The 27,421-nt window shown below is 43.1% G+C and overlaps 1 protein-coding gene and 1 long non-coding RNA gene across 2 annotated transcripts; one reads left to right on the forward strand and one right to left on the reverse strand.

Moving 5' to 3' along the window:
- The first annotated feature begins 4,847 nt into the window (after positions 1–4,847).
- On the forward strand, positions 4,848–7,699 carry LOC123136733 (uncharacterized). The gene is made up of 2 exons (XR_006467248.1): positions 4,848–5,114; positions 6,816–7,699. It is a non-coding gene; the product is annotated as an uncharacterized lncRNA (long non-coding RNA).
- Positions 7,700–8,162: 463 nt separating this feature from the next.
- On the reverse strand, positions 8,163–11,212 carry LOC123136732 (chaperone protein dnaJ 6). Its single transcript, XM_044556214.1, has 8 exons — positions 10,915–11,212; positions 9,722–9,820; positions 9,544–9,645; positions 9,404–9,463; positions 9,206–9,312; positions 9,021–9,103; positions 8,751–8,841; positions 8,163–8,621 (listed from the first exon to the last, which is right to left on the reverse strand). The coding sequence occupies exons 1-8, from the start codon at positions 11,026–11,028 to the stop codon at positions 8,420–8,422; spliced, it is 858 nt and encodes a 285-aa protein (XP_044412149.1). The 5' UTR covers positions 11,029–11,212; the 3' UTR covers positions 8,163–8,419.
- Positions 11,213–27,421: the final 16,209 nt, after the last annotated feature.

Here is a 27,421-nt window from a genome sequence, read left to right on the forward strand (position 1 = left end):
ATAGCAGCAACCAACCCCTCAATGGATACCAATACCTCTGTGGAGACAATGTGCAAAGATAGTGCCTCAAATGATGGGAGATCCCAGCATGGATCTAGGACTGGCTCTGATTCTGGCTCCCTTACTGGGACTGGTAACTCTGCCCACAGAACTCAAGTCACAGAGCAACAACACTCCCATGAGGCTTCCACCCCAACCTCCATGCTCAGGAACCAACTGCTTGAATCTCAGTACCTACCCAGGATTCAAGCTCTTAAACAACTGCTCAATTCAGAGCAAGGTAAATCTGTGGGATTCAACCTGTTGAGGGAAATGGAACTGGTAGGGGAAGATGAGATTGAGACTGATGAGGATGAGGATGAAGTTTTGGATGCCACCACCACTGAAAATAACCAACCTGAAGAGCAATATGAGATTGATTTCCCTGCCATGAACACTGCTGCTGACACCAAGAAGTGGGGCCCTGTCCAAGCTGCCAGGACAAGTTCAAGGATTGCTGGTGACAAGAGGACCATCATGGAGAAAGCCCAGCAGCTCAAGGAAGTCCAGAACTTGGAGGTCCAGAAACCACATGGTAAGAATCAAAATTCGTTTAACATGTTCTATGATTCTGCTTTCCTTTCAATTGCCTCTAGCATTGGTGTAGAGGTTGATCCAAACCAAGGATCTAGTATTTCCTCTTCACACTCTATGGTGGATCTAAGCGAGCATCAGACCATGACTGAAGGTCATGTGTCTGAACCTGCAATATTGACCCCTGACCCACCATCAAGTCCTAATGAGGGTCTCTGGTCGCTAGTTAGGAAGCATAGGCGGGGCAAGCACCCCAGGACAGAGGTGATTAAATGAATGCCTTGTTCTGGAATGTTAGGGGTATTTCAGCTGCAGGCAGAAAGCCTCTCATTTTAGACACTTTAGCTAAAACCCATGCCAATGTCATTGGCTTTCAGGAAACAAAGAAGGAAGAGTTCTCCCCTTCCTATCTTAAATCTTTAACAGGACATAGGGATTTTGCCTGGCATCATCTCCCTGCTACAGGCACTGCTGGGGGCATCCTGGTGGGAGTGGAGCTAGATGTCTTTGAGGTGATCTCCTGGTCACACTTAAATTTTTCTGTCAGTTGTGAGCTAAAGCATAAAACCCTGGGTCATATTTTTAGGGTAATTGTAGTATATGGATCCCCCTATGAGGAAGGCAAGGCAGCTTTTATTTCTGAGCTACACTCTTTGTTTGTAGACAATCACTTGCCCACCTGATTGGAGGGGGCTTTAATCTAGTTAGGAATGCTAAATAGAAAAGCAATGGAGTAATCAACCATAGATGGAGCAATAATTTCAATGCCTGGACTGAGATCTGGGGACTGCTGGAGATCAAGCTCTCTAGCAGAAAATTCACTTGGGCTAACAACCAAGTGGACCTCATCATGTCCACTATTGATAGACTCTTCTACAATACTGACATGGATGCTCTCTTTCCTCTAGCTACATGTAGATCTTTACCTAGATGTGGTAGTGATCACACCCCCCTCCTTTGGGATTCTGGGATTAATGTCCAACCTAGGAAAAGTAGTTATAAGATGGAAAAATGGTGGTTGCTTAGAGCTGATTTTTCTGATCTTATTCTCAAAATTTGATCTGAACCTAACAATGCCATAACTAGCATAGATAATTGGCAGATCAAAGTTAGGAGCCTCAGGAGAATCACTAAAGGGTGGAACTCCAATGAAGAGGCTAATCTTAGAAGATATAAAAAAATCTTAGTGGAGGAGTTTGACAATTTAGATGCCAAATCTGAAACCTCTGATCTTTCTGAAGAGGAGTTCAACAGAATGAAATTCATTCACACTGAACTCCAGAAAATTTGGCTACAGGAAGAAACTAAAGCTAAGCAGAGATCTAGAGATAGGAATATTAAAGAAGGAGACATAAACACTGCATATTTTCATGCAGTGGCTAATCAAAGGAGGAGGAAAACCCTCATCCACTCCTTAGATGGCCCTAATGGGCCTGTCAATGATATTAGAGATATGCTTGGTGTAGCTGTAGACATCTACAAAGATTTGTTTAAAAAAGAGCACAATAGTGGCTTCACACTAAGCTCTGGCTTTTTCTCTGCAGAGGAATTAGTCACACCTGCAGAGAATGAGGCCCTTGTATCACCTTTTACTGAAGAAGAGATTAAGAAAGCAGTCTTTGACTCCTACCCTGATGGTGCCCCTGGACCAGATGGGATTCCTTTCTTCTTTTACCAACATTTTTGGGAGGTGATCAAGGTGGATCTTATAGCCATGTTTAATGATTTTCATAAAGGGGAGTTGGACATACATAGACTCAATTTTGCCATGCTCTCCCTCATTCCTAAGGAACCTGGTGCTACTTCCATGAAGAAGTTTAGACCCATCAGCTTACTTAACTGTAGTTTCAAAATTTTTACTAAGGTCCTCACCAACAGGCTGTCTAGAATTCTCCAGAGGCTTATTGCCAGTAACCAATCTGCCTTCCTTAAAGGCAGATACATTCTGGAAAGCGTGGTCACTGCCCATGAAGTAGTGCACTCTATCCATTCTGGGAAAAAACAAGGTTTGGTTTTGAAACTGGATTATGAAAAAGCCTTTGATAAAGTAGACCTTGGTTTCCTTTTGGACCTCCTCAAAAAAAGAGGCTTTGGGGATACCTGGATTAACTGGATCCAACATATCACCCATAATGGCTCAGTTGGGGTTAAAATTAACAATACTGAGAGTGACTTCTTTTTGGCTGGCAAAGGACTTAGACAGGGGGATCCTATTTCCCCATTGCTATTCAACTTAGTAGTAGATGTGCTGACCAGGATGCTGTCCAAAGCAGCTAGCTGTAACTTGATTGCTGGATTATGTGCGGAAGTCTGCAATGGAGGGATCATTTGTCTGCAGTATGCTGATGATACCCTGCTTTTTTTAGATAATGACCTTACCCATGCCTCCAACCTCAAAACTATCCTCACCTGTTTTGAGCAGGTTTCTGGCATGAGGATCAACTACTCTAAAAGTGAGTTGATACCAATTAACATGGAAGTCTCTGACTTCTTACACTTTCTAGCTGCCCTAGATTGTAAAGGGGGTCCTTCCCTATTAAATATCTTGGCATCCCCCTGCACCATGACAAGCTTAGGAGGGAGGATATCCAACCTCTCATAGATAAAATTATGAAAAGAATTGCTGGTTGGAGAGGTAAGCTCCTCTCTTATAAAGGTAGGCTCATTCTGATCCAGGCTTGCCTAGCCAGTATTCCAATCTATCTTCTATCCTTCTTTAAGTTCCCCAAATGGGCCATTGAGATGATCAACTCTCAAATGGCCAACTGTTTGTGGAATGATTTTGAAGGCCATAGGAAACCCCATCTTGCCAACTAGAACATGGTGTGTATGAAGAAAGAGTTTGGAGGATTGGGAATCCCAAACCTCCAAGATGTCAACTTGTGTTTACTAGGTTCCTGGGTGAAGAGATACTATGAGAGTGAAGGAAAACCTTCGAAAATGATTTTTGATCACAAGTACATGTCTGGTAAGATTAATATTTTCGCTCCTAATCTATCCCCTAGTGCCTCCAGATTCTGGAAGGGGCTGAAGACCACTATCCAAGCACTTAAACTTGGTTATAGGTGGAAAGTTGGGTCGGGTGAAAAAGTTAGGTTTTGGGAAGACACCTGGTTTGGTACCTCCCCACTAGCAGTGCAATTCTGGCATATCTACTCCATTTGTAATGAACAAACCAATAGTGTCAAGGAAGTGTGGGATGGTACACAACTTAAGCTCACTTTTAGAAGGAATTTTGATGATAGACTCATGGAACAGTGGTATCAGTTAGTGGAGATAGCTAGTAGCCTGACCCTTACCAATGAAACTGATGCCCTTGTCTGGCAATTAGAGAGCGGGGGGGTTTACTCCACTAGCTCGCTTTACCATGTGATTAATTTTAGGGGGGTGCAACCAGTCTTTGTACCCTCGGTGTGGAAATTAAAAGTTCCACCAAAAATCCATGTCTTCCTGTGGCTCCTGGCCAACAACAAGCTAATGACCAGGGATAACCTTAGGAAAAGACAGATTATTAAGCCACTTGAGTGTGTGTTCTGCTATGAGGCCGAAACATGCTCGCATTTGTTTTTTGACTATGTGGTCGCTAGACAGATCTGGCCTCTGGTCTCTAATCACTTCAGGGTGGATACTGGGACTGATTTTGAATCAGTGGCCAGATTCTGGGTTGCTGACAAAAAACACTCTGCTCTCAACACGGCCAATGCTGTTGTACTTTGGTGTATTTGGAAATATAGGAACTCTATGCTTTTCAATAACACCATGTGGACATCCATTAAGCAGGTGATGAGGCTGGTTCTAAGAACAATCAAGAATTGGGTGATCCTGTCTTCGGGTGGGGTGGCAGAAAGGCTGGAGGCCTTCTCAACACACCTGGCGACCGTTCTGAGACACCCACTGATGATCGGTGGCTGATCGCGAAGCTCGCTGGAGCCCCGCTGGTGACTCCATGGGACAAGCTGAAGATCTCAGACGACGCGGTGGGCTTCCTGTCGCCCCCCAAGAAGCGTTCAGAAGCTACATCGTTGTCGAGCCCGACCTCGACACTGGTGGCTGCCTGGTCCCCTCAGGCGGTGACTGCACCGCCGCTGAAAACGCGCAAGGCATCCCAGGAGCTAATCTGCATCTGAAACTAGCGGTGCCTGTGTTCCGGTTGCTTATCTTTGTAGTGGCTTTTAGCCGTCGTTTTCTTCTTTTCTGAACTGCTCCCCTTAGTGAGCTTATGTAATAACTGAATCTGATCTGAACTTGGTTTCATTAATATAATGGAACCGGGGAAAAGATTCCCTGTTCTTCAAAAAATATCTGTTGCCACTACAAATTCCAATTCCCGCACGTCCGAGGTGAGGAAGAAGAGAAGAGGAGATAGGGGCGTCTCCAATTTCCTGCCACTGTTTTGCAAGTGGATATAAGGCTATGGCCCCTTGCTCCAGGCCCGCTGTCCACGGCAGCCAGGGGCTCTCCCATCGGTGGTGGCTGCCCATCAGTCAGACCTCCTATTTCTCGCCGGCGGGTGAGCTGATTTGGGGGCTGCTGCTTGACTGGTGAGCCTATTTCTTCTACAATCGTGTTTTTATTGATGCTTAGAACCAAAAATGATGATAGAGCTCGAACCTCATCCATATTTTGAAGTGTACGCTATTTTTCACTTTTGTGCTAGAATTTAGTCAGTTGTTTCCTCGGTGTTGTCCAGCTTGACTGCTTGAGGCCTAGGCTGCCTCTGCAGGCACAATACAGTAATGTTTGATGAGCAGCAATAGCACCAGTCAGGCATTGCCAGCCGCAGAGAGAATATCACCCATACAGAAGCATGCCTTTCTCTGTTTGTCCATGGCATTTCTTTAAAAAAAAATCTCGGATTGGGTTATCCTCAGATGTAAAATCAGAAAGAAAGTCACGAGTAAGAAACTAAATTTGATGAGGGAGGAGAAATCACAGTTGGTAGTTATCACATATTGATATCTCTAACATTGCAGATATGCAAATTTTCAAGACAATACGTCTTTTATAGCTTTCAGAATTTTTCGTTCACCAAATCAGTACTCGACCAGTCCACCTTATTAACATTACAATCACCGTTATCGCTATTATGTTCCAATATTTTGCGCTGGAGGATTTATTCCAAAAATAATCTCATATATGTGCATTCAGAAAAAAGCAAAGTCAAGTCTGAAGATATGACTGAATTCTGAACCTATCTGAGGGGTGAACTGGTGACAAATCTGGAGGCGATTCTGTAGTTAAAAGTAGTCTTGATTCGTATTTAGGTTATACCTGTAGACCTCTTTAAGGATAATAAATAATTGAGGCGGAGCTGCATATGGCTATCTTATTTCTGACCGTCAGACTTCTATTTGGGTTGTCATTTACATAACTAACATGGGCTACGTTGCATGTGCAATGGGCTACTCATCTGCATTTTGTCTTTACTTTGGTGATTCTTCTACTCCCTCCGATCCATAATAAGTGTCATGGTATTACATCAAATTTAAACTAACACCAAGACACTTATTATGGATCAGAGGGTGAACTAAAACCACGACACTAATTATAGATTGGAGGGAACATTATTTTCTACCTTGCTCGGTCAAGATATAATTCTACTTTCATTCTGCTTGCCTTTAATAATATACTTTACAACATAGTTGTGTTGTACATGATGATAGTTGATGCCATCATAGATACTACACCATACGGATTCACCACTGTCTTAGCTATGCTATGCTCTACAGATAATGAGCAAAGTAGTTGCCTTAGTATACATCATTTTTTGTTGGCTCATGTCATTATCAGTTGCATGTTCTCAGTTTACAATTCCTTTTTCAGTTTATATATGTATGCATACACCCAGTTTGCACATTCCACTATCCAAATTTTCTTAAGTACTTGTACCCTACAGATCTTAACAAATATTTGTATCGCTGTTTTGTCATGGTTGAGCATGGAAACATGTGACTTTGATGATCTTACAACACCAGATTTACGTTTCATGGTATTATCCTATGGAAAACAATTGTTGCTTTGTGTTTATTCAGAAAGTTAAAGTTATTACTTTTCTTAATTTTCTAATGACTTGACATTTAATGTAACTATGAATACATGAAAAATACCATATCATTCTATTGAACAAAGGAATGGGCGCAGTAACGCGCGCCATCATTCATCTAGTTTGTGTTTAGAGTTGTGTTGTGATATCATCCCGTGAGTCTCTGATCTTGGTCGTACACATTTGCGTGCATGATTAGTGTACGATTGAATCGGGGGCATCACGCCTGCTGCCTCGCCTTCCTCCACAGGCAATTGCACAGTTTGCCAGACTTTGGGGTGATGTCGCGAGAGTGCGGTTGCGGCATGATACGGCTGACTCAATGACTTGGAGGTGGACGACCAACGGCATGTTCTCTTCTACTACCGCCTATGCTGCGCAATTCGAGGGGGGCACTCGCTTCAACGGACAACAACTGCTTTGGTTAGCTGACGCGTCGCTCAAGTGGTGTATCTTTGCGTGGCTTACGATTCTGGGTAAATGCCTGATGGCAAAAAACTTAAGAAGGGATGGCCTCGCGATCCGGTTTGTTGCCTGTGCCGCACGGCGGACGAGGACTCTCCTTCACATGTTGGCTCGCTGCCCCTTTGTCCAATCTCTTTGGGGCCTCATGTTACGCAGCTGCAACCTACTTGCAACCTTGGGGCCAACGTCCGCGACATCATGCCTTGTTGATTGGTGGGCCAACACCATCAATGTTGCGTCCAACAAGATGGGATGGAACGACATCGTGGTGGTCTGGTGATTCACCTAGAAAGAAAGAAATGCAAGAATTTTCAGGCACGTGATATGATATCCCCTATCAATAATGGATTCAACTCAATGCATGATGAAGTATTGATTTGGTCCCAGGCGAGTCGCCGCAAGATCATGTCCCCACCAGAGCGACCACTAGAGTCGGAATGATCACCTCACATCTGCTGATGTTGTTTGCAGCGCAATAATTGTTGTTGTTGTTTCTATACTCTACTCCCTCTGTCCCAGAATGTAAGACGTCTGTCTTACATAATGAAACAAAGGGAGTAGTTTTATGTAGAACTCCTCTCATTGAAATGAAAAGCTGCGCCATCGGTGTTTCATAAACAAAATGATCCCCAAAAAAAATCAAACACAATTTCTTGATAAAAAATTCCTTTTTTCTTGCGGGATGATAAAGAATAATTTCAAACACAAATTTAACTACTTCATTGCATAATTAAATAACGTTACCGAATTAACAGCATACATAGAATCATAAACAGTCCATTACCTACTACATTAACACTACATCAACATCGAACTGTCTAAGATAAACTGGATACTACATACATAGTACCAGCTTGATTAATCAAAATCAAACTATCTAATATGATGATTAATCAACCCATGGAATGAGTTTGATCAATTGAATTGGATTACCAAACGATTCCCTTGCCCTTGAGGAAGAAAATAGTAGTACCACACGTATCAATGAGTTTGATCAGTTGATAGTAATAATTCATACCCACAACCTGTCGTCTCACACCTCCCTTCGGCAGGCATCAAAACCACTTTGATCACACGCGAATTAAACAGACTATCACCTGGCCATGCCGGCATGCCGAGGATTTCATTTCATTCATGGGACAGGACACTTCCACAGTTGTTCACATCCAAAACCACACCACACTTGCATTCAGTTACTTATACACACGCCCACTCATAAAACAAAGCGACACTAGAGTTGCGACACAATCCCTCCACTCCACTCCACTCAACACCCATTTTTTCTCGAAGGGCCTGACGACCAAGGTAGCCTGACCTGCATGCATGTCAAGATTCATATCATTTGCGCCCCTTGGCACGCTTCTTCTCGAGCCTCTGCCGAGCACGCTCAAACTCCTCCTCCGTGGGCTCTGAGCTGCCCGCCTTGTTGTCGTCACACTTGGACATTATAGATGACAGAACAGAGTCAAACCGCTCCTTCCTCTGTTCCCTGCGCTGCGAGATCGCCAGGATGAGGTCGCTCTCCTGGCTCTTCTTTTTCCTATGGCAGTTTCAGGAGACAAAACAGTGCAGACTTTACATAAGCAGGTGATAGCGACTAGTATCTTGAGAGGATCAAACTGGAGTGAAGTGTTTGCATTGACAGATAAATGCTAGTAGGGTAACTTACTTCACTCTCCTCTCCAATGGGTTTGTGGGTGGTTCTATCTCGGATATCTTTTTAGCCCATTTCGCATACACTTTGGTGGACTTCAGCTCGCCTACAAAGAAAGGAGACGGTAAGATAATTGCACATACAGAAGCTTTGAGGAGCCGGTTGAGTCAAACATGTAAAATCAAGCACTTTACTAGCACCTCATTGTAGATTGTAGAAGAAAATGGGACAAAAAATCAATTATATATGGAAAAATCATAGTGGCAACAGCATATGATTATTTACCTTCAGCAATTGCCTGATCAATTATATCTTTGAAGCGGTGAGAATCAAGCTTGGCATCTGAGCAAATCATAGAGCAGAAAAGTCTGCACAAAAAGGCAGAGAGTTAGAAAAAAAGAAATGAAACACAGTTGATCAGTTGCAGTTTATCAAGCTTTGGAGCAAACATTTAATCCAGCATCAATCACCTGTTCATGTTGCCCTTAAATTTTGTGTACAGTTCCTTTAAATCCTTTTTCTCAGAGTCTGACCCTCTGTACTTAGCTTCAAATTCTTCAATGTCAGCTTCTGTGACCTGAGAATAATTTAGACAAAGCAAGTTCATCATGCATTGTATAAGCAAATGGACAACGCAAGTTTCTCACTGGCATGGAGCAAACACATACCTTTCTGTACACTGTTCTGAAGTACGCTTGGAGATTGTCTGCAGCTTCTCCAACCAGTGCCTAACACAAGGGAAAAGATTCAAGAATATTACACAGAAACTTCAAAGGTGGAAACCAAATTGCTAGGATTAGGTGCTCACATCATCATCAGTAATTCCAGTCTCATCATACAATGCCCTTTTCTCCTGATCTCCAAGAATAGATATCACCTTCTGCAGCTGCTGGAATTTTTCATTGGCTTCCTGACAACACATAGCATTTCAATTCAGATACATGGTACGTATTTACTACAACAAAGGTTCAGGGTTGAAATCCTACCTCATCTCCAGGATTCTTATCTGGGTGAAGACGCAAGGCCAACTTGTGATATGCCTTTTTTATCTCCTGTTGTGAAGCTGTGCTCTCAACCCCTAATATCTGCACACAGAAGGAAAAAACAAGGCATATTAAATTAGATGTCTGTCATACTATGAGATCACAAAGTGGAGCATATCAGCATAACAATTGTTTATTAAAGTACTCCTGTAGAAATTCAGACTTAATCCAATTTGAGGTCGCTGCCATGGACTGCATGTACCCTTGCAGCTCATCTGCATGTTTATTTAAACCTGGGTTTTCTACCATAGTAAGTGCAATCAAGTTGTATCCACCAACTGACTGCAAATTTGCAGCAATCAAGAAACTAGTGATGATGTTTGAGAAGAAACCATGAATGCAAGTACGGTGCAGCTTTAGTTCTTGTAACAAAAAATTATATCTTGGCTTAACTGGACATGAACCAGAAACTTTATAACTCATGGAAGTGAGGACTGAATTCTGATCCATAAAGTGAATAAAAATGTTCCTATTCGCTAACATATGACTTACAGGACAATTGACACCTTTAACTGAACAATGGTATGTTCCTGGATCGACATATATATAGCAGCCCAGCAGATCCTAACTCCAAAATCCCAAGCAAACATCTCCCTTTCACATCCAGCCACATAACTGCTTGACCCCAGAAACAGGGCAAGGATAAAAGCCCTTTAGCACACTTACTAACCAATATGTGCGGCATGTGATCCTTTAACCCCGGGCATATTTTGGATCCGAAATGGGCATGTGTCCGGTTTTGATATGAATTGACTGCGGTTCACTAGGCTACTGTTATGTGTGAAAAAAAATGTCATGACAGCAGGGGAAAGATATGTGTCCAGGTTTGTACATGCAGGTAACTAGTACTAGATCATAGGACTCCATATCTCGGGGCTAAACCTCCTGTGTGCGCATGTTTAATCACAATACCCAAATACTACTCACACCTGAGCGATTAGCATGGAGATCCACGAGAAATTCCTACCAAGGGAGCACCTGACTTAACAACGGACAGCCCTGGACGGGCGGCAACATCAAACAAACGTACATACGACGCCATTACTGTTCATCCACGATTCCGAAACATCCGTGCGGGATTCGATCAAACGCTATCGCCGGGATCCGAAGCCCTAGGGTCTGGACGGAGGGATTACCTCGTAGAGGCTCTTGCTCTGCGCGTCGGCGGCGGCGGCGGGCTCTTGGCCGTTCATCTCGACGTCGTCGCCGTCGCTGTCGCTGGAAACCCTAGCCCTCCTCTTGCGGCCCATTCGGTGGGAGGCGGCGGAAGTGGGGGAAGTGGAGCAGGAGACCGTGGTGACGCGATTCTTTCTTTCTTATAGAGGCGCGAGCGCAAGTGCGGGAAATTTTCCCGCGCGCCGGAAATTGGCGGACTCCCGTTTCGGCGTTTCCCGTACCGGTAACCGTCCCTTCCCTCCCACCAGAAAGCGATCAAGATGCCTGGGGTGCGGTGCGGGGGGTGAGCAGGGAGATGAATATGCCACGTCGGATATGTTTTTTGTGGGTGTCAAAATAGATAGCTTTTCCGTGCCAACTGCCAACTATCCCGCTTTTGTTTTTGTAAAGATAAAAATGATTGTACGAATGATCTGATACTTTCATTGATTGAGAATCACATATTTATACAAGGTTTGGGACGCATTGTGAAGGCGTCTGTACAAAGAGGCGCATGTACGGACAGATGCGTCCGTACGACGCTTGGACACTAATAACCGCTAACTACGTTCCCTAACGACGATTCGCTAAAGCCGCTTCATTGATGTCGGTTCTCAACACTCCCCATTGTACAACGTCTCTTCTTTTGATTCATCTTTGAAAGCTTCTTGTATATTTATCATTCATCTCTTGAGAGTCTCCTCCAAAAACCCTGTGGTGAAAAAATATGAGAAGAATGGTATAGATATGTTGCTAAAACTTCTTTAAACCCAGTGGGAAAAATAATAAGGAGAAAATGATGCAACATATAGAGATTATTGTCTCTTGATAACTCATATGAGAAAAACCTTCAAAGAAAGAGAAAATTATTAGTAAGTTAGAGAACAATAAACATGCTTTAGATACTTTTCTTTAAAAACATTCATAGGAAAAATAGAAAGTATAGCATATAATCTTTATGAAGATATTTGCCTCATTAAAAACATCATGAGAAAAATTTCAAAGAAACTCATAATGAAAAGAGTGCAATCAGATGTGCCATGAAAAACTCCTTTAAAACCTAGTAGGAAAAATATAAGGAGAAATATGATATGGCATACATTAACGCTTGTATTTAATTGTCTCGTTAAAAACCTCTTGTGAGAAACCTATTGGAAAAACTCATACAGGAAAAGAGTACAATATTCATTATCTGCTGATAACTAAAAGGATTATATTTTCAGGAGATTTCTCCCCCTGAACTTTGCAAATCTCTGTTGGGGAACGTAGTAATTTCAAAAAAATTCCTACGCACATGCAAGATCATGGTGATGACATAGCAACGAGAGGGAAGAGTGTTGTCCACGTACCCTCGTAGACCGTAAGCGGAAGCGTTAGCACAACGCGGTTGATGTAGTCGTACGTCTTCACGATCCGACCGATCCAAGCGCCGAACGTACGGCACCTCCGAGTTCAGCACACGTTCAGCTCGATGACGATCCCCGGGCTCCGATCCAGCAAAGCTTCAGGGATGAGTTCCGTTAGCACGACGGCATGGTGACGATGATGATGTTCTACCGGCGCAGGGCTTCGTCTAAACTCTGCGACGATATGATCGAGGTGGAATATGGTGGAGGGGGCACCGCACACGGCTAAGGAACGATCCGTAGATCAACTTGTGTGTCTAGGGTGCCCCCCCCCCCGCCCCCGTATATAAAGGAGCCAGGGGGGAGGAGGCGGCCGACCAAGGAGGGCGCGCCAAGGGGGGAGTCCTACTCCCACCGGGAGTAGGACTCCCTTCTTTCCTAGTTGGAGTAGGAGAAGGGGGAAGGAGGAGGAAGAGGGGAAGGAAGGGGGGGCGTCGCCCCCTTCTCCTTGTCCTATTCGGACTAGGGAGGGGAGGGGGCGCGGCCCACCTCTTGCCTCCTCTCCTCTTCTCCCTTATGGCCCATGTAGGCCCAATAACCCCCGGGAGGGTTCCGGTAACCCCCCGGTACTCCGGTAAAATGCCGATTTCACCAGGAACACTTTCGATGTCCAAACATAGGCTTCCAATATATCAATCTTTATGTCTCAACCATTTCGAGACTCCTCGTCATGTCCGTGATCACATCCGGGACTCCGAACAAACTTCGGTACGTCAAAACTTATAAACTCATAATAAAACTATCATCGTAACGTTAAGCGTGCGGACCCTACGGGTTCGAGAACTATGTAGACATGACCTAGAACTATTCTCGGTCAATAACCAATAGCGGAACCTGGATGCCCATATTGGTTCCTACATATTCTACGAAGATCTTTATCAGTCAAACCGCATAACAACATACGTTGTTCCCTTTGTCATCGGTATGTTACTTGCCCGAGATTCGATCGTCGGTATCCAATACCTAGTTCAATCTCGTTACCGGCAAGTCTCTTTACTCGTTACGTAATGCATCATCCCGTAACCAACTCATTGGTCACATTGCTTGCAAGGCTTTATAGTGATGTGCATTACCGAGAGGGCCTAGAGATACCTCTCCGACAATCGGAGTGACAAAACCTAATCTCGAAATACGCCAACCCAACACCTACCTTTGGAGACACCTGTAGTACTCCTTTATAATCACCCAGTTACGTTGTGATGTTTGGTAGCACCCAAAGTGTTCCTCCGGTAAACGGGAGTTGCATAATCTCATAGTTTCAGGAACGTGTATAAGTCATGAAGAAAGCAATAGCAATATACTAAACGATCAAGTGCTAGGCTAACGGAATGGGTCATGTCAATCACGTCATTCTCCTAATGATGTGATCCTATTAATCAAATGACAACACATGCCTATGGTTAGGAAACGTAACCATCTTTGATTAATGAGCTAGTCAAGTAGAGGCATACTAGTGACGTTATGTTTGTCTATGTATTCACACATGTATCATGTTTCCGGTTAATACAATTCTAGCATGAATAATAAACATTTATCATGATATAAGGAAATAAATAATAACTTTATTATTGCCTCTAGGGCATATTTCCTTCAGTCTCCCACTTGCACTAGAGTCAATAATCTAGATTACATAGTAATGATTCTAACACCCATGGAGTCTTGGTGCTGATCGTGTTTTGCTCATGAGAGAGGCTTGGTCAATGGATCTGCAACATTCAGATCCGTATGTATCTTGCAAATCTCTATGTCTCCCACTTGGACTTGGTCCCGAATGGAATTGAAGCGTCTCTTGATGTGCTTGGTCCTCTTGTGAAATCTGAATTCTTTGCCAAGGCAATTGCACCAGTATTGTCACAGAAGATCTTCATTGGTCCCGATGCACTAGGTATAACACCTAGATCGGAAATGAACTCCTTCATCCAGACTCCTTCATTTGCTGCTTCCGAAGCAGCTATGTACTCCGCTTCACATGTAGATCCCGCCACGACGCTTTGTTTAGAACTGCACCAACTTACAGCTCCACCGTTTAATAAAAACATGTATCCGGTTTGCGATTTAGAATCGTCCGGATCAATGTCAAAGCTTGCATCAACGTAACCATTTACGACTAGCTCTTTGTCACCTCCATATACGAGAAACATATCCTTAGTCCTTTTCAGGTATTTCAGGATGTTCTTGACCGCTGTCCAGTGATCCACTCCTGGATTACTTTGGTACCTTCCTGCCAAGCTTATTGCTAAGCATACGTCAGGTCTGGTACACAACACTGCATACATGATAGAGCCTATGGCTGAAGCATAGGGAACATCTTTCATTTCCTCTCTATCTTCTGATGTGGTCGGGCATTGAGTTTGACTCAACTTCACACCTTGAAGCACGGGCAAGGATCCTTTCTTTGTCTGATCCATTTTGAACTTTTTCAAAATTTTATCAAGGTATGTGCTTTGTGAAAGTCCTATTAAGCGTCTTGATCTATCTCTATAAATCTTGATGCCCAATATGTAAGCAGCTTCACCGAGGTCTTTCATTGAAAAACTTTTATTCAAGTATCCCTTTATGCTATCCAGAAATTCTATATCATTTCCAATTAATAATATGTCATCTACATATAATATCAGAAATGCTACAGAGCTCCCACTTACTTTCTTGTAAATACAAGCTTCTCCAAAAGTCTGTATAAAACCATATGCCTTGATCACACTATCAAAACGTTTATTCCAACTCCGAGATGCTTGCACCAGTCCATAAATGGATCGCTGAAGCTTGCACACTTTCTTAGCACCTTTTGGATCAACAAAACCTTATGGCTGCATCATATACAACTCTTCTTCCAGAAATCCATTCAAGAATGCAGTTTTGACATCCATTTGCCATATTTCATAATCATGAAATGCAACAATAGCTAACATGATTCGGACAGACTTAAGCATCACTACGGGTGAGAAAGTCTCATCGTAGTCAACCCCTTGAACTTGTTGAAAACCTTTCGCAATAAGTCGAGCTTTATAGACAGTTACATTACCATCAGCGTCAGTCTTCTTCTTAAAGATCCATTTATTCTTAATGGCTTGCCGATCATCGAGCAAGTCAACCAAAGTCCATACTTTGTTCTCATACATGGATCCCATCTCAGATTTCATGGCCTCTAGCCATTTTGCGGAATCTGGGCTCATCATCGCTTCCTCATAGTTCGTAGGTTCATCATGGTCAAGTAACATGACTTCAGGATTACCGTACCACTCTGGTGCGGATCTTACTCTGGTAGACCTACGAGGTTCAGTAGTAACTTGATCTGAAGTTTCATGATCAATATCATTAGCTTCTTCACTAATTGGTGTAGATGTCACAGGAACTGATTTTTGTGATGAAGTACTTTCCAATAAGGGAGCAGGTACAGTTACCTCATCAAGTTCTACTTTCCTCCCACTCACTTCATTCGAGAGAAACTTCTTCTCTAGAAAGGATCCATTCTTAGCAATGAATGTTTTGCCTTCGAATCTGTGATAGAAGGTGTACCCAACAGTCTCTTTTGGGTATCCTATGAAGACACATTTCTCTGATTTAGGTTCGAGCTTATCTGGTTGAAGTTTCTTCACATAAGCATCGCAACCCCAAACTTTAAGAAACGACAACTTTGGTTTCTTGCCAAACCACAGTTCATAAGGCGTCGTCTCAACGGATTTTGATGGTGCCCTATTTAACGTGAATGCGGCCGTCTCTAAAGCATAACCCCAGAACGATAGCGGTAAATCGGTAAGAGACATCATAGATCGCACCATATCTAGTAAAGTACGATTACGACGTTCGGACACATCATTTCTTTGTGGTGTTCCAGGTGGCATGAGTTGCGAAACTATTCCGCATTGTTTCAAATGTAAACCAAACTCGTAACTCAAATATTCTCCTCCACGATCAGATCGTAGAAACTTTATTTTCTTGTTATGATGATTTTCTACTTCACTCTGAAATTCTTTGAACTTTTCAAATGTTTCAGACTTGTGCTTCATTAAGTAGATATACCCATATCTGCTCAAATCATCTGTGAAGGTGAGAAAATAACAATATCCGCCACGAGCTTTAACATTCATTGGACCACATACATCTGTATGTATGATTTCCAACAAATCTGTTGCTCTCTCCATAGTACCGGAGAACGGTGTTTTAGTCATCTTGCCCATGAGGCACGGTTCGCAAGTACCAAGTGATTCATAATCAAGTGATTCCAAAAGTCCATCAGTATGGAGTTTCTTCATGCGCTTTACACCGATATGACCTAAACGGCAGTGCCACAAATAAGTTGCACTCTCATTATCAACTCTGCATCTTTTGGCTTCGACATTATGAATATGTGTATCACTACTTTCGAGATTCAATAAAAATAGACCACTCTTCAAGGGTGCATGACCATAAAAGATATTACTCATATAAATAGAACAACCATTATTCTCTGATTTAAATGAATAACCGTCTCGCATCAAACAAGATCCAGATATAATGTTCATGCTCAACGCTGGCACCAAATAACAATTATTCAGGTCTAAAACTAATCCCGAAGGTAGATGTAGAGGTAGCGTGCCGACCGCGATCACATCGACTTTGGAACCGTTTCCCACGCGCATCGTCACCTCGTCCTTCGCCAGTGCTCGCTTATCCCGTAGTTCCTGTTTCGATTTGCAAATATTAGCAACAGAACCAGTATCAAATACCCAGGTGCTACTACGAGCTCTAGTAAGGTACACATCAATAACATGTATATCACATATACCTTTGTTCACCTTTCCATCCTTCTTATCCGCCAAATACTTGGGGCAGTTCCGCTTCCAGTGTCCAGTCTGCTTGCAGTAGAAGCACTCAGTTTCAGGCTTAGGTCCAGACTTGGGTTTCTTCTCTTGAGCAGCAACTTGCTTGCTGTTCTTCTTGAAGTTCCCCTTCTTCTTTCCTTTGCCCTTTTTCTTGAAACTAGTGGTCTTATTGACCATCAACACTTGATGCTCCTTCTTGATTTCTACCTTCGCAGCTTTTAGCATTGCGAAGAGCTCGGGAATTGTCTTGTCCATCCCTTGCATATTATAGTTCATCACGAAGCTCTTGTAGCTTGGTGGTAGTGATTGGAGAATTCTGTCAATGACGCTATCATCCGGAAGATTAACTCCCAGTTGAATCAAGTGATTATTATACCCAGATATTTTGAGTATATGCTCACTGACAGAACTATTCTCCTCCATCTTGCAGCCGTAGAACTTATTGGAGACTTCATATCTCTCAATCCGGGCATTTGCTTGAAATATTAACTTCAACTCCTGGAACATCTCATATGCTCCATGACGTTCAAAACGTCGTTGAAGACCCGGTTCTAAGCTGTAAAGTATGGCACATTGAACTATCGAGTAGTCATCAGCTTTGCTCTGCCAGACGTTCTTAGCGTCGTCAGTTGCATTTGCAGCAGGCCTGGCACCCAGCGGTGCTTCCAGGATGTAATTCTTCTGTGCAGCAATGAGGATAATCCTCAAGTTACGGACCCAGTCCGTGTAATTGCTACCATCATCTTTCAACTTTGCTTTCTCAAGGAACGCATTAAAATTCAACGGAACAACGGCATGAGCCATCTATCTACAAACAAACATAGACAAGCAAAACACTATCAGGTACTAAGTTCATGATAAATTTAAGTTCAATTAATCATATTACTTAAGAACTCCCACTTAGACAGACATCTCTCTAGTCATCTAAGTGATCACGTGATCCAAATCAACTAAACCATAACCGATCATCACGTGAGATGGAGTAGTTTTCATTGGTGAACATCATTATGTTGATCATATCTACTATATGATTCACGCTCGACCTTTCGGTCTCCGTGTTCCGAGGCCATATCTGCATATGCTAGGCTCGTCAAGTTTAACCTGAGTATTCTGTGTGTGCAAAACTGGCTTGCACCCGTTGTAGATGGACGTAGAGCTTATCACACCGAATCATCACGTGGTGTCTGGGCACGACGAACTTTGGCAATGGTGCATACTCAGGGAGAACACTTCTTGATAATTTTAGTGAGAGATCATCTTAAAATGCTACCGTCAATCAAAGCAAGATAAGATGCATAAAGGATAAACATCACATGCAATCAATATAAGTGATATGATATGGCCATCATCATCTTGTGCTTGTGATCTCCATCTTCGAAGCACCATCGTGATCACCATCGTCACTGGCGCGACACCTTGATCTCCATCGTAGCATCATTGTCGTTACGCCATCTATTGCTTCTACGACTATCGCTACCGCTTAGTGATAAAGTAAAGCAATTACAGGGCGTTTGCATTTCATACAATAAAGCGACAACCATATGGCTCCTGCCAGTTGCCGATAACTTCGGTTACAAAACATGATCATCTCATACAATAAAATATAGCATCACGTCTTGACCATATCACATCACAACATGCCCTGCAAAAACAAGTTAGACGTCCTCTACTTTGTTGTTGCAAGTTTTACGTGGCTGCTACGGGCTTAGCAAGAACCGTTCTTACCTACGCATCAAAACCACAATGATAGTTCGTCAAGTTAGTGTTGTTTTAACCTTCGCAAGGACCGGACGTAGCCACACTCGATTCAGCTAAAGTGAGACAGACAGACACCCGCCAGTCACCTTTAAGCACGAGTGCTCGTAACGGTGAAACCAGTCTCGCGTAAGCGTACACGTAATGTCGGTCCGGGCCGCTTCATCTCACAATACCGCCGAACCAAAGTATGACATGCTGGTAAGCAGTATGACTTGTATCGCCCACAACTCACTTGTGTTCTACTCGTGCATATAACATCAACGCATAAAACCTGGCTCTGATACCACTGTTGGGGAACGTAGTAAGTTCAGAAAAATCCTACGCACATGCAAGATCATGGTGATGACATAGCAACGAGAGGGGAGAGTGTTGTCCACGTACCCTCGTAGACCGTAAGCGGAAGCGTCAGCACAACGCGGTTTATGTAGTCGTACATCTTCACGATCCGACCGATCCAAGCGCCGAACGTACGACACCTCCGAGTTCAGCACACGTTCAGCTCGATGACGATCCCCGGGCTCCGATCCAGCAAAGCTTCGGGGATGAGTTCCGTCAGCACGACGGCGTGGTGACGATGATGATGTTCTACCGGCGTAGGGCTTCGTCTAAACTCCGCGACAATATGACCGAGGTGGAATATGGTGGAGGGGGGCACCGCACACGGCTAAGGAACGATCCATAGATCAACTTGTGTGTCTAGGGTGCCCCCCCGCCCCCGTATATAAAGGAGCCAGGGGGAGGAGGCGACCGACCAGTAGGAGAAGGGGGAAGGAGGAGGAAGAGGGGAAGGAAGGGGGGGCGCCGCCCCCCTCTCCTTGTCCTATTCGGACTAGGGAGGGGAGGGGGCACGACCCACCTCTTGCCTCCTCTACTCTTCTCCCTTATGGCCCATGTAGGCCCAATAACCCCCGGGAGGGTTCCGGTAACCCCCCGGTACTCCAGTAAAATGCCGATTTCACCCGAAACGCTTCCGATGTCCAAACATAGGCTTCCAATATATCAATCTTTATGTCTCGACCATTTCGAGACTCCTCGTCATGTCCGTGATCACATCCGGGACTCCGAACAAACTTCGGTACATCAAAACTTATAAACTCATAATAAAACTGTCATCGTAACGTTAAGCGTGTGGACCCTACGGGTTCGAGAACTATGTAGACATGACCTAGAACTATTCTCGGTCAATAACCAATAGCGGAACCTGGATGCCCATATTGGTTCCTACATATTCTACGAAGATCTTTATCGGTCAAACCGCATAACAACATACGTTGTTCCCTTTGTCATCGGTATGTTACTTGCCCGAGATTCGATCGTCGGTATCCAATACCTAGTTCAATCTCGTTACCGGCAAGTCTCTTTACTCGTTACATAATGCATCATCCCGTAACCAACTCATTGGTCACATTGCTTGCAAGGCTTTATAGTGATGTGCATTACCGAGAGGGCCTAGAGATACCTCTCCGACAATCGGAGTGACAAAACCTAATCTCGAAATACGCCAACCCAACATCTACCTTTGGAGACACCTGTAGTACTCCTTTATAATCACCTAGTTACGTTGTGACGTTTGGTAGCACCCAAAGTGTTCCTCCGGTAAACGGGAGTTGCATAATCTCATAGTTTCAGGAATGTGTATAAGTCATGAAGAAAGCAATAGCAATATACTAAACGATCAAGTGCTAGGCTAACGGAATGGGTCATGTCAATCACGTCATTCTCCTAATGATGTGATCCCATTAATCAAATGACAACACGTGCCTATGGTTAGGAAACATAACCATCTTTGATTAATGAGCTAGTCAAGTAGAGGCATACTAGTGACATTATGTTTGTCTATGTATTCACACATGTATCATGTTTCCGGTTAATACAATTCTAGCATGAATAATAAACATTTATCATGATATAAGGAAATAAATAATAACTTTATTATTGCCTCTAGGGCATATTTCCTTCAATCTCGAAGTCGTCTCATACCAATTCCATGAATGCATTTCTGGAATGTTGAATTTGGTAAAGACTTTGTGAACAAATCTGCTAGATTGTCACATGATTTAGTTTGCAAAATACCAATTTCTCCATTTTTCTGTAATGCATGAGGATAGAACAACTTAGGAGAAATGTGTTTTGTGATATTACTTTTTGTATAACCCATTTGCATTTGAGCAACACAAGCTGCATTATCTTCATAAATAATAATTGGTGATCCTAATGAACCAACACCACATGCAGTTTGAATGTGGTTAATCATCCTGCGAAGCCATACACATTCCTTTGATGCTTCAAATAATGCAATAATTTCAGAATGATTAGTGGAAGTTGCTACAAGAGTCTGTTTTGTTGACTTCCAAGAAAAGCAGTTCCACCATATAAGAATACAAAACCTGTGTGTGACCTGGCGTTGTGAGGATCAGATCGATAGCCAGCGTCAGTATATCCTACCATAGTCATATCTTGGTTTTTCTGATAGAATAAACCAAGATCTTTTGTGCCATGTAAATATCTAAGGATATTCTTTACTCCCGTCCAATGACGTTTTGTTGGAGCAGCACTATGTCTAGCTAGTAAATTTACCGCAAATGCAATATCAGGCCTGGTGCAATTTGCAAGGTACATTAGCGCACCAATGGCACTGAGATATGGGAACTCGGGTCCTAATATATTTTCGTCATCATCCCGAGGTCTAAAAGGATCTTTATTCATATCAAGGGATTTGACAACCACGGGTGTCTTGGTTGGATATGATTTATCCATATTAAATTTCTCCAAAACCTTTTGAATATAAGCAGGTTGGTATACTAAAATTCCTGAGGGAAGGTGCTCAAGTTGTAAGCCTAAGCAGAATTTGGTCTTTCCCAAATCTTTCATCTCAAATTCCGCCATTAGATGATTGCGTGCTTCTTCTGTATCAGGTGTACTCCCAATGATATTGATGTCATCAATGTACACAGAGATGATGCAAAATCCATTTGAGGATTTCTTTATAAATACACAAGGGCAATCATCATTATTTGAGTAGCCTTTCTGAATAAGGAACTCACTTAGTCGGTTATACCACATTCTACCCGACTGTTTTAAGCCATAGAGTGACTTTTGTAATTTTACACAATATGCGTTGCGATTTGCTTTTGGATTCGGCATTTTATGTCATTCAGGGACTTTCATATATATGTCCGATTTGAGTGACCCATATAAGTATGATGTCACTACATCCATCAACTGCATAGATAAACTCATTTGTACTGCCATAGATATTAAGTATCGAAACATTATTCCACTCATAACATGAGAGTATGTATCATCGTAATCGATGCCGGGTCTCTGCGTGAACCCTTGTGCTACAAGCCTCACTTTGTATCTCACCATCTCATTGTTTTCATTCCTTTTCCGAACAAAAACCCATTTCGCTCCCACAGGGAAGACATTATGAGGAGTAGGTATTACTGAGGAAAATACCTCTCTTTTATTGAGCAAGCGCAGTTCTGCCTCAATTGCTTCCTTCCATTTAGGCCAATCAGGACGCTTGAGGCACTCCCTGACGGTCTTTGGTTCTGGATCCAGTTGAAGGGTTTTGGCAATTTCGGAGTCAAAATATATGTCGACAATTGTAGTCTCTCTGTTGTATGATTCTCCTGATTCTATATAGTTTATGGAAATTTGTTTTATACCTTCAGACTCTATGTGATTTCCCACAACAATAGAGTCATGGTGTTCCGATGTTCCAGCTATTATATTTGTATGCGCATTTATGCTGGGTTCTAGATGTTGAGCATCTGATTGGTGTCCTTCAACTTGAGGTTGAATTGCATTTACTGGTAGAGGATTTGATTTCCTCTGTTTCCTCGGAGGCTTTTGAGAAGCTATATTCCGGCTAACCAGATTTCTCCCCCTCTTACTCTCATTTGGGGTTTGAGTGGTTTTACTTGGTACCTCCACTCGTTCTGGTGCATTAACAGCGGGAATATGTGATTTAGTGACACCTTTATGGTCAGTAAATGCATCTGGCAGGTTATTTGCAATGTGTTGCAAATCTATAATCCTCTGAACTTCAGTTTCAGATTCTTTAGTACGTGGATCTAAGGACTGGATGCTTGTTACATTCCAATCGATTTCCTGGCATCTTTGTGGTTTGATTCTCCCCCTAATGCCGGGAAATGGTCCTCATCAAAAATAGAATCGGCGTAGCGGGCAGTAAACAGGTCCCCTGTAAGAGGTTCAAGATATTTTATAATTGACGGAGAATTATAACCCACATAGATCCCTAGTTTTCTGTGGGCGCCCGTGGTTGTACGCTGCGGTGGTGATATCGGTACGTATACTGCGCAACCGAATTTTTGCAGATGGGAAATACTTGGCTGAGTGCCACGTACTATCTGTATCGGGGAGGTTGTATGATATGCAGTTGGTCTGATTTGTATCAGATCGGCGGCGTGTAATACCGCATGTGCCCAACAAGATGCTGGTGAATTACAATTCTATAATAGTGGTCGAGCAACTAATTTTACTCTTTTGATGAGAGATTCAGCCAAACCATTTTGAGTATGAACATATGGCACATAATGTTCTAAATGAATGCCCATAGCCATGCAATAGTCATTGAATGCACGTGAAGAAAATTCAGTGGCATTATCCATTCGAATTGTTTTTATCCTATTTTCAGGATGATTTGCTCTTAATTTGATAATTTGAGCAATTATCTTGGCAAAAGCATGATTTCGTGTGGACAATAGACACACATGTGAGCATCTAGTAGATGCATCTATGAGTACCATGAAATATCTAAAAGGTCCCGATAGTGGTTGAATTGGACCACATATATCTCCTTGAATGCGTTCAAGAAAATTAAGTGACTCATTTTTTACTTTAAGATGAGATGGTCTTATAATTAATTTCCCAGTTGCACATGTAGTGCACACAAAATCTGATGATTTAGGGAAGTTTTTAGTTGGAAGGCTGTGACCAATAGAATTGTCAATAATTTTTCTCATCATCCCTATGCCAGGATGACCTAGGCGATCATGCCAAGTCTTGAATTTATCAAGGTCTTGAAAAATTATTTTGTACGCAACATGTGGAACGGGTTTTGTATAACTGTAATATAATCCAGATGAAAGCGAGGGGAATTTCTCAAGAATTTGTTTCTCAGACCCAGTACTCTTCGTTAAAAGTAAATATTCAAAATTATTTTCAGAAATTGTTTCCAGATGGAAATTATTTGATCTGAGGTCTTTGAAACTTAGAAGGGTTCGTGTAGATTCAGGATACAAGAGTGCATCCTCAATTACAATTGTAGTACCCATAGGTAGAACAAGTGTGGCTCGTCTTGAACCAATAATCGAGGCATCTCGACCGGCGATGGTCATAATATTCCCTTTTCTCTTAGTTAGAGTTTGGAAATATTTTATTTCCCTTAATATTGTGTTAGTGGTACAACTGTCCACCAAACATAATTCTTCTTCCATTGGATTATTTTCCCGTAAAATCTATATAGAGTGAGAGAATATTTTAGGATGAAATTTTATTCATTACTCACATATAAATACATACAAAGTATTCATATTACATTTACAAATATAAATATGACATTGTGTCTGAATTACATAATATGGTTGGTCCGTAGGACTTTATTCTACTTAGAGTTATACAAATTATAACTTCCATTATTACAATAAAATAGCTGATAACATCAAATGAGTGATGTGGAGATTATATGAGATCTCCGTATGCGTCTTGGGTGTATTCCACCATCATGTTGTCGACATCAAGAAGATCTTCATCCTTCTTCCTTGTTTCCCGAGGAGCTCTTTGAGAAGGGCTAACTTCAAGGTTCTCTTCTTGTTGTAAAGCATTGAAGTGAGCTTCTGCTTTTCCATGAACTTGTTTGCCTTTCCCGGTGGATTTGAGATATAAATCCGCTAGATGCTTGGGAGTTCGGCATTTGCTAGTACGATGGTTAGTACATCCACACCTTTGACAAATCTCGGAGTTGGTGTTTCGGTCATTTTTCTTGAAGTGACCTTTACCTTTAGATTGACCAAAGCTTTTCTGCTTGTTGTTCCTTTTCCACTTTCCATTGAATTTCAAGAAATTCTTTTTGTTGCCCCCATACTTTTTAGTAAACTGAGTGTTAGCATGTGCCTCAGGGAGTGGAATTGAGCCCGTTGGGCGTGTCTGATGATTCTTCATGAGAAGTTCATCATGTTTCTCAGCCTGAAGTAAAGTGTATATGAGCTCAGAATACTTTTTGTATTTTTGTTGACGGTACTGCTGTTGTAGTACTCTCATTGAGGGGTGGAAAATGCACAAGGTCTTCTCAATAAGGTCTTCTTCGGAAATTGCTTGATTGCAAAACCTTAGTTTTGAGTTAACCTTGTGAACTGCAGAGTTATATGCTGCCACAGATTTGAAATCTTGGAACCTTATGAGGGACCATTCTCTCTGTGCTTCTGGCAGCATAACTGCTCTTTGTTGGTCATATCTCTCCTTGAGAGAGTTCCACAAAACTAGTGGATCTTCTTCCATCAAATATTCCGACTTTAAGTCCGGATGGAGATGGTGCCTTAAGAAACTTAAAGCGGTATATTTGGCTGCCGTGGGGATTTCTCCGGCGCCTTCAATGGGTGTGATGATGGTGGAACCGAGTTTACGACTTTCAAGGGCTATCTTTGCATCCATAGCCCATGGTAAATAGTTACTACCATCTAGTTCAAGTTCATGAAATTCTCTGTTCATGACGCCAGCCATTTCCTGCATGGTATTATCATGCATAATTTTAGTTTTACTATGAGAGTAAAATATAAGTACAACAAATGCTTCGAAGAAGCAAAATTTTCAAGTATAGCTAATGCTTTATACTTATATGTGTAGACCTCATTTTATGTATATGGCACTTTGAAGATAGTCACCATTGCGGTGTAGATCTCACAGTAATGGAGAGCATAATCTGGTTTTGACCAGTAGATGTTCATATGTCCATTACCTTGTGTCATACTACATTTTACAAAAATACTTTGAAGGTAGTCATCTGTCAAAATACTAGATGTAGACCTTACAACAAGAGTGGATAGTCTGCAATTTGGTGCAGTAGATCACACAATTACCTTGTGATTTGCAAGTATAAAATTCGAGGTAGTCACATCAATTTCGTATATTTGGGAGAGCACTCGAAGATAGTCATTTTGCCAAAATAGAAAAGGCAAAATGTAGATCTTTCAGCGATGAGGGTAATCTGCAAAGTGCAGTAGATGCCTCATCTGCCTTGTGATCCCAAATTTTGAATTGTAAAATAAAATTGTTGTACTTAAGAATTACATATTCTAAAAAAAATGCTGAAGCAATCATATAGAATATGTACACATAGTCTGAGACTTTATGTTAGACGATACATAGTCTAAATATTCACACTTATAATACAGTACTGAATATGATAAGCAGAGGTTCTTAATACAATAAAATACTAATCTCATATAGAAAGAACAAGCTGCTGTACAATATATACACTATGGCTATTTCCTGTTGGAAACGACACAGCGCCAGCAGCCATTTATTGGATTTCTTGGCCTGTAGGCCTGTTTGGTGAGAACGTACGTGACTTGGGCTGGCCCATGCACCGACAGAGAGAAGGATAAGGATAGCACGCACGAGGGTTTCCCACACAGCGCCGCTTCTCCCGTTCCCCACTTCTCTGCTTGATCTGGCACAACACCTCACCACACCGTCTCTTCTCTGCTCATGGCGTCGTCTTCAAGGGAGGCGGGGTGTGCCCCGCATCTCCGCACGACCCCCGCCGCTGCTGCACGCCCCGGGGGCGCCGGTGAGGCCGAGGGCCTCCGGCGACCACGCGCCCCGGACGGCTGCGCGGTTTTGCGCCATGGCCGCGGCGAACTGCCGCAGTATCCGACGCGCCTCCGGTGGAGGTGTGGGAGGGAGGGGTGGCGCTGGAGGCAGGGGTGGTGTCGCCGGTGATGAATGAGGCGGCGGCGGCGTCGACGACGAGCCCTGTCCTTTCATCTCCTCTTCTTCTTCTTGATGGCCATGTTCAGATCGGGGACGGTGGAGTAGGCATGGACTTCCACTGCTGCCGGCGTCGGAGACGGGAGATCCGGGACAGGACCGTATCCAGGAGGGAAGAAGTGCTCCGGCAGTTCATCCGACGGCGTCGGTGACGGCAGCCGCGGTTGTGCGCCCGTACGCGCTGGGCACGGTCCAAACTCGTGCTGCAGGCAGTACGGGGGCAGTGGTGGCGGCGCGAGTTCACAAGGGAACATCTCCTCTTCTCCGAGAAACGGCGCCGATGGCCCTGCAAGCAACCACTCCATCGGAGGGATGGAGAAGACAGTTGGTGTAGTCGCGTGTCCGACGTACTCGTTGGCGACTGCCGGAGCCGAAGGCCCGGCCTGGTGCATTGCAGGTATCTCTCCATTTGCAGTAGTGGCCGTGGCGGAAGGCCCAGCCTGGTGCACAGGGTGGTTGCCATGGCGTGCATATCCACGGCGGCGGTTCTGGCGGTGGTTCCAGGC

Source organism: Triticum aestivum, chromosome 6B (assembly GCF_018294505.1).
Source record: "Triticum aestivum cultivar Chinese Spring chromosome 6B, IWGSC CS RefSeq v2.1, whole genome shotgun sequence".
In the NCBI taxonomy this organism is placed as follows: Eukaryota; Viridiplantae; Streptophyta; class Magnoliopsida; order Poales; family Poaceae; genus Triticum; species Triticum aestivum.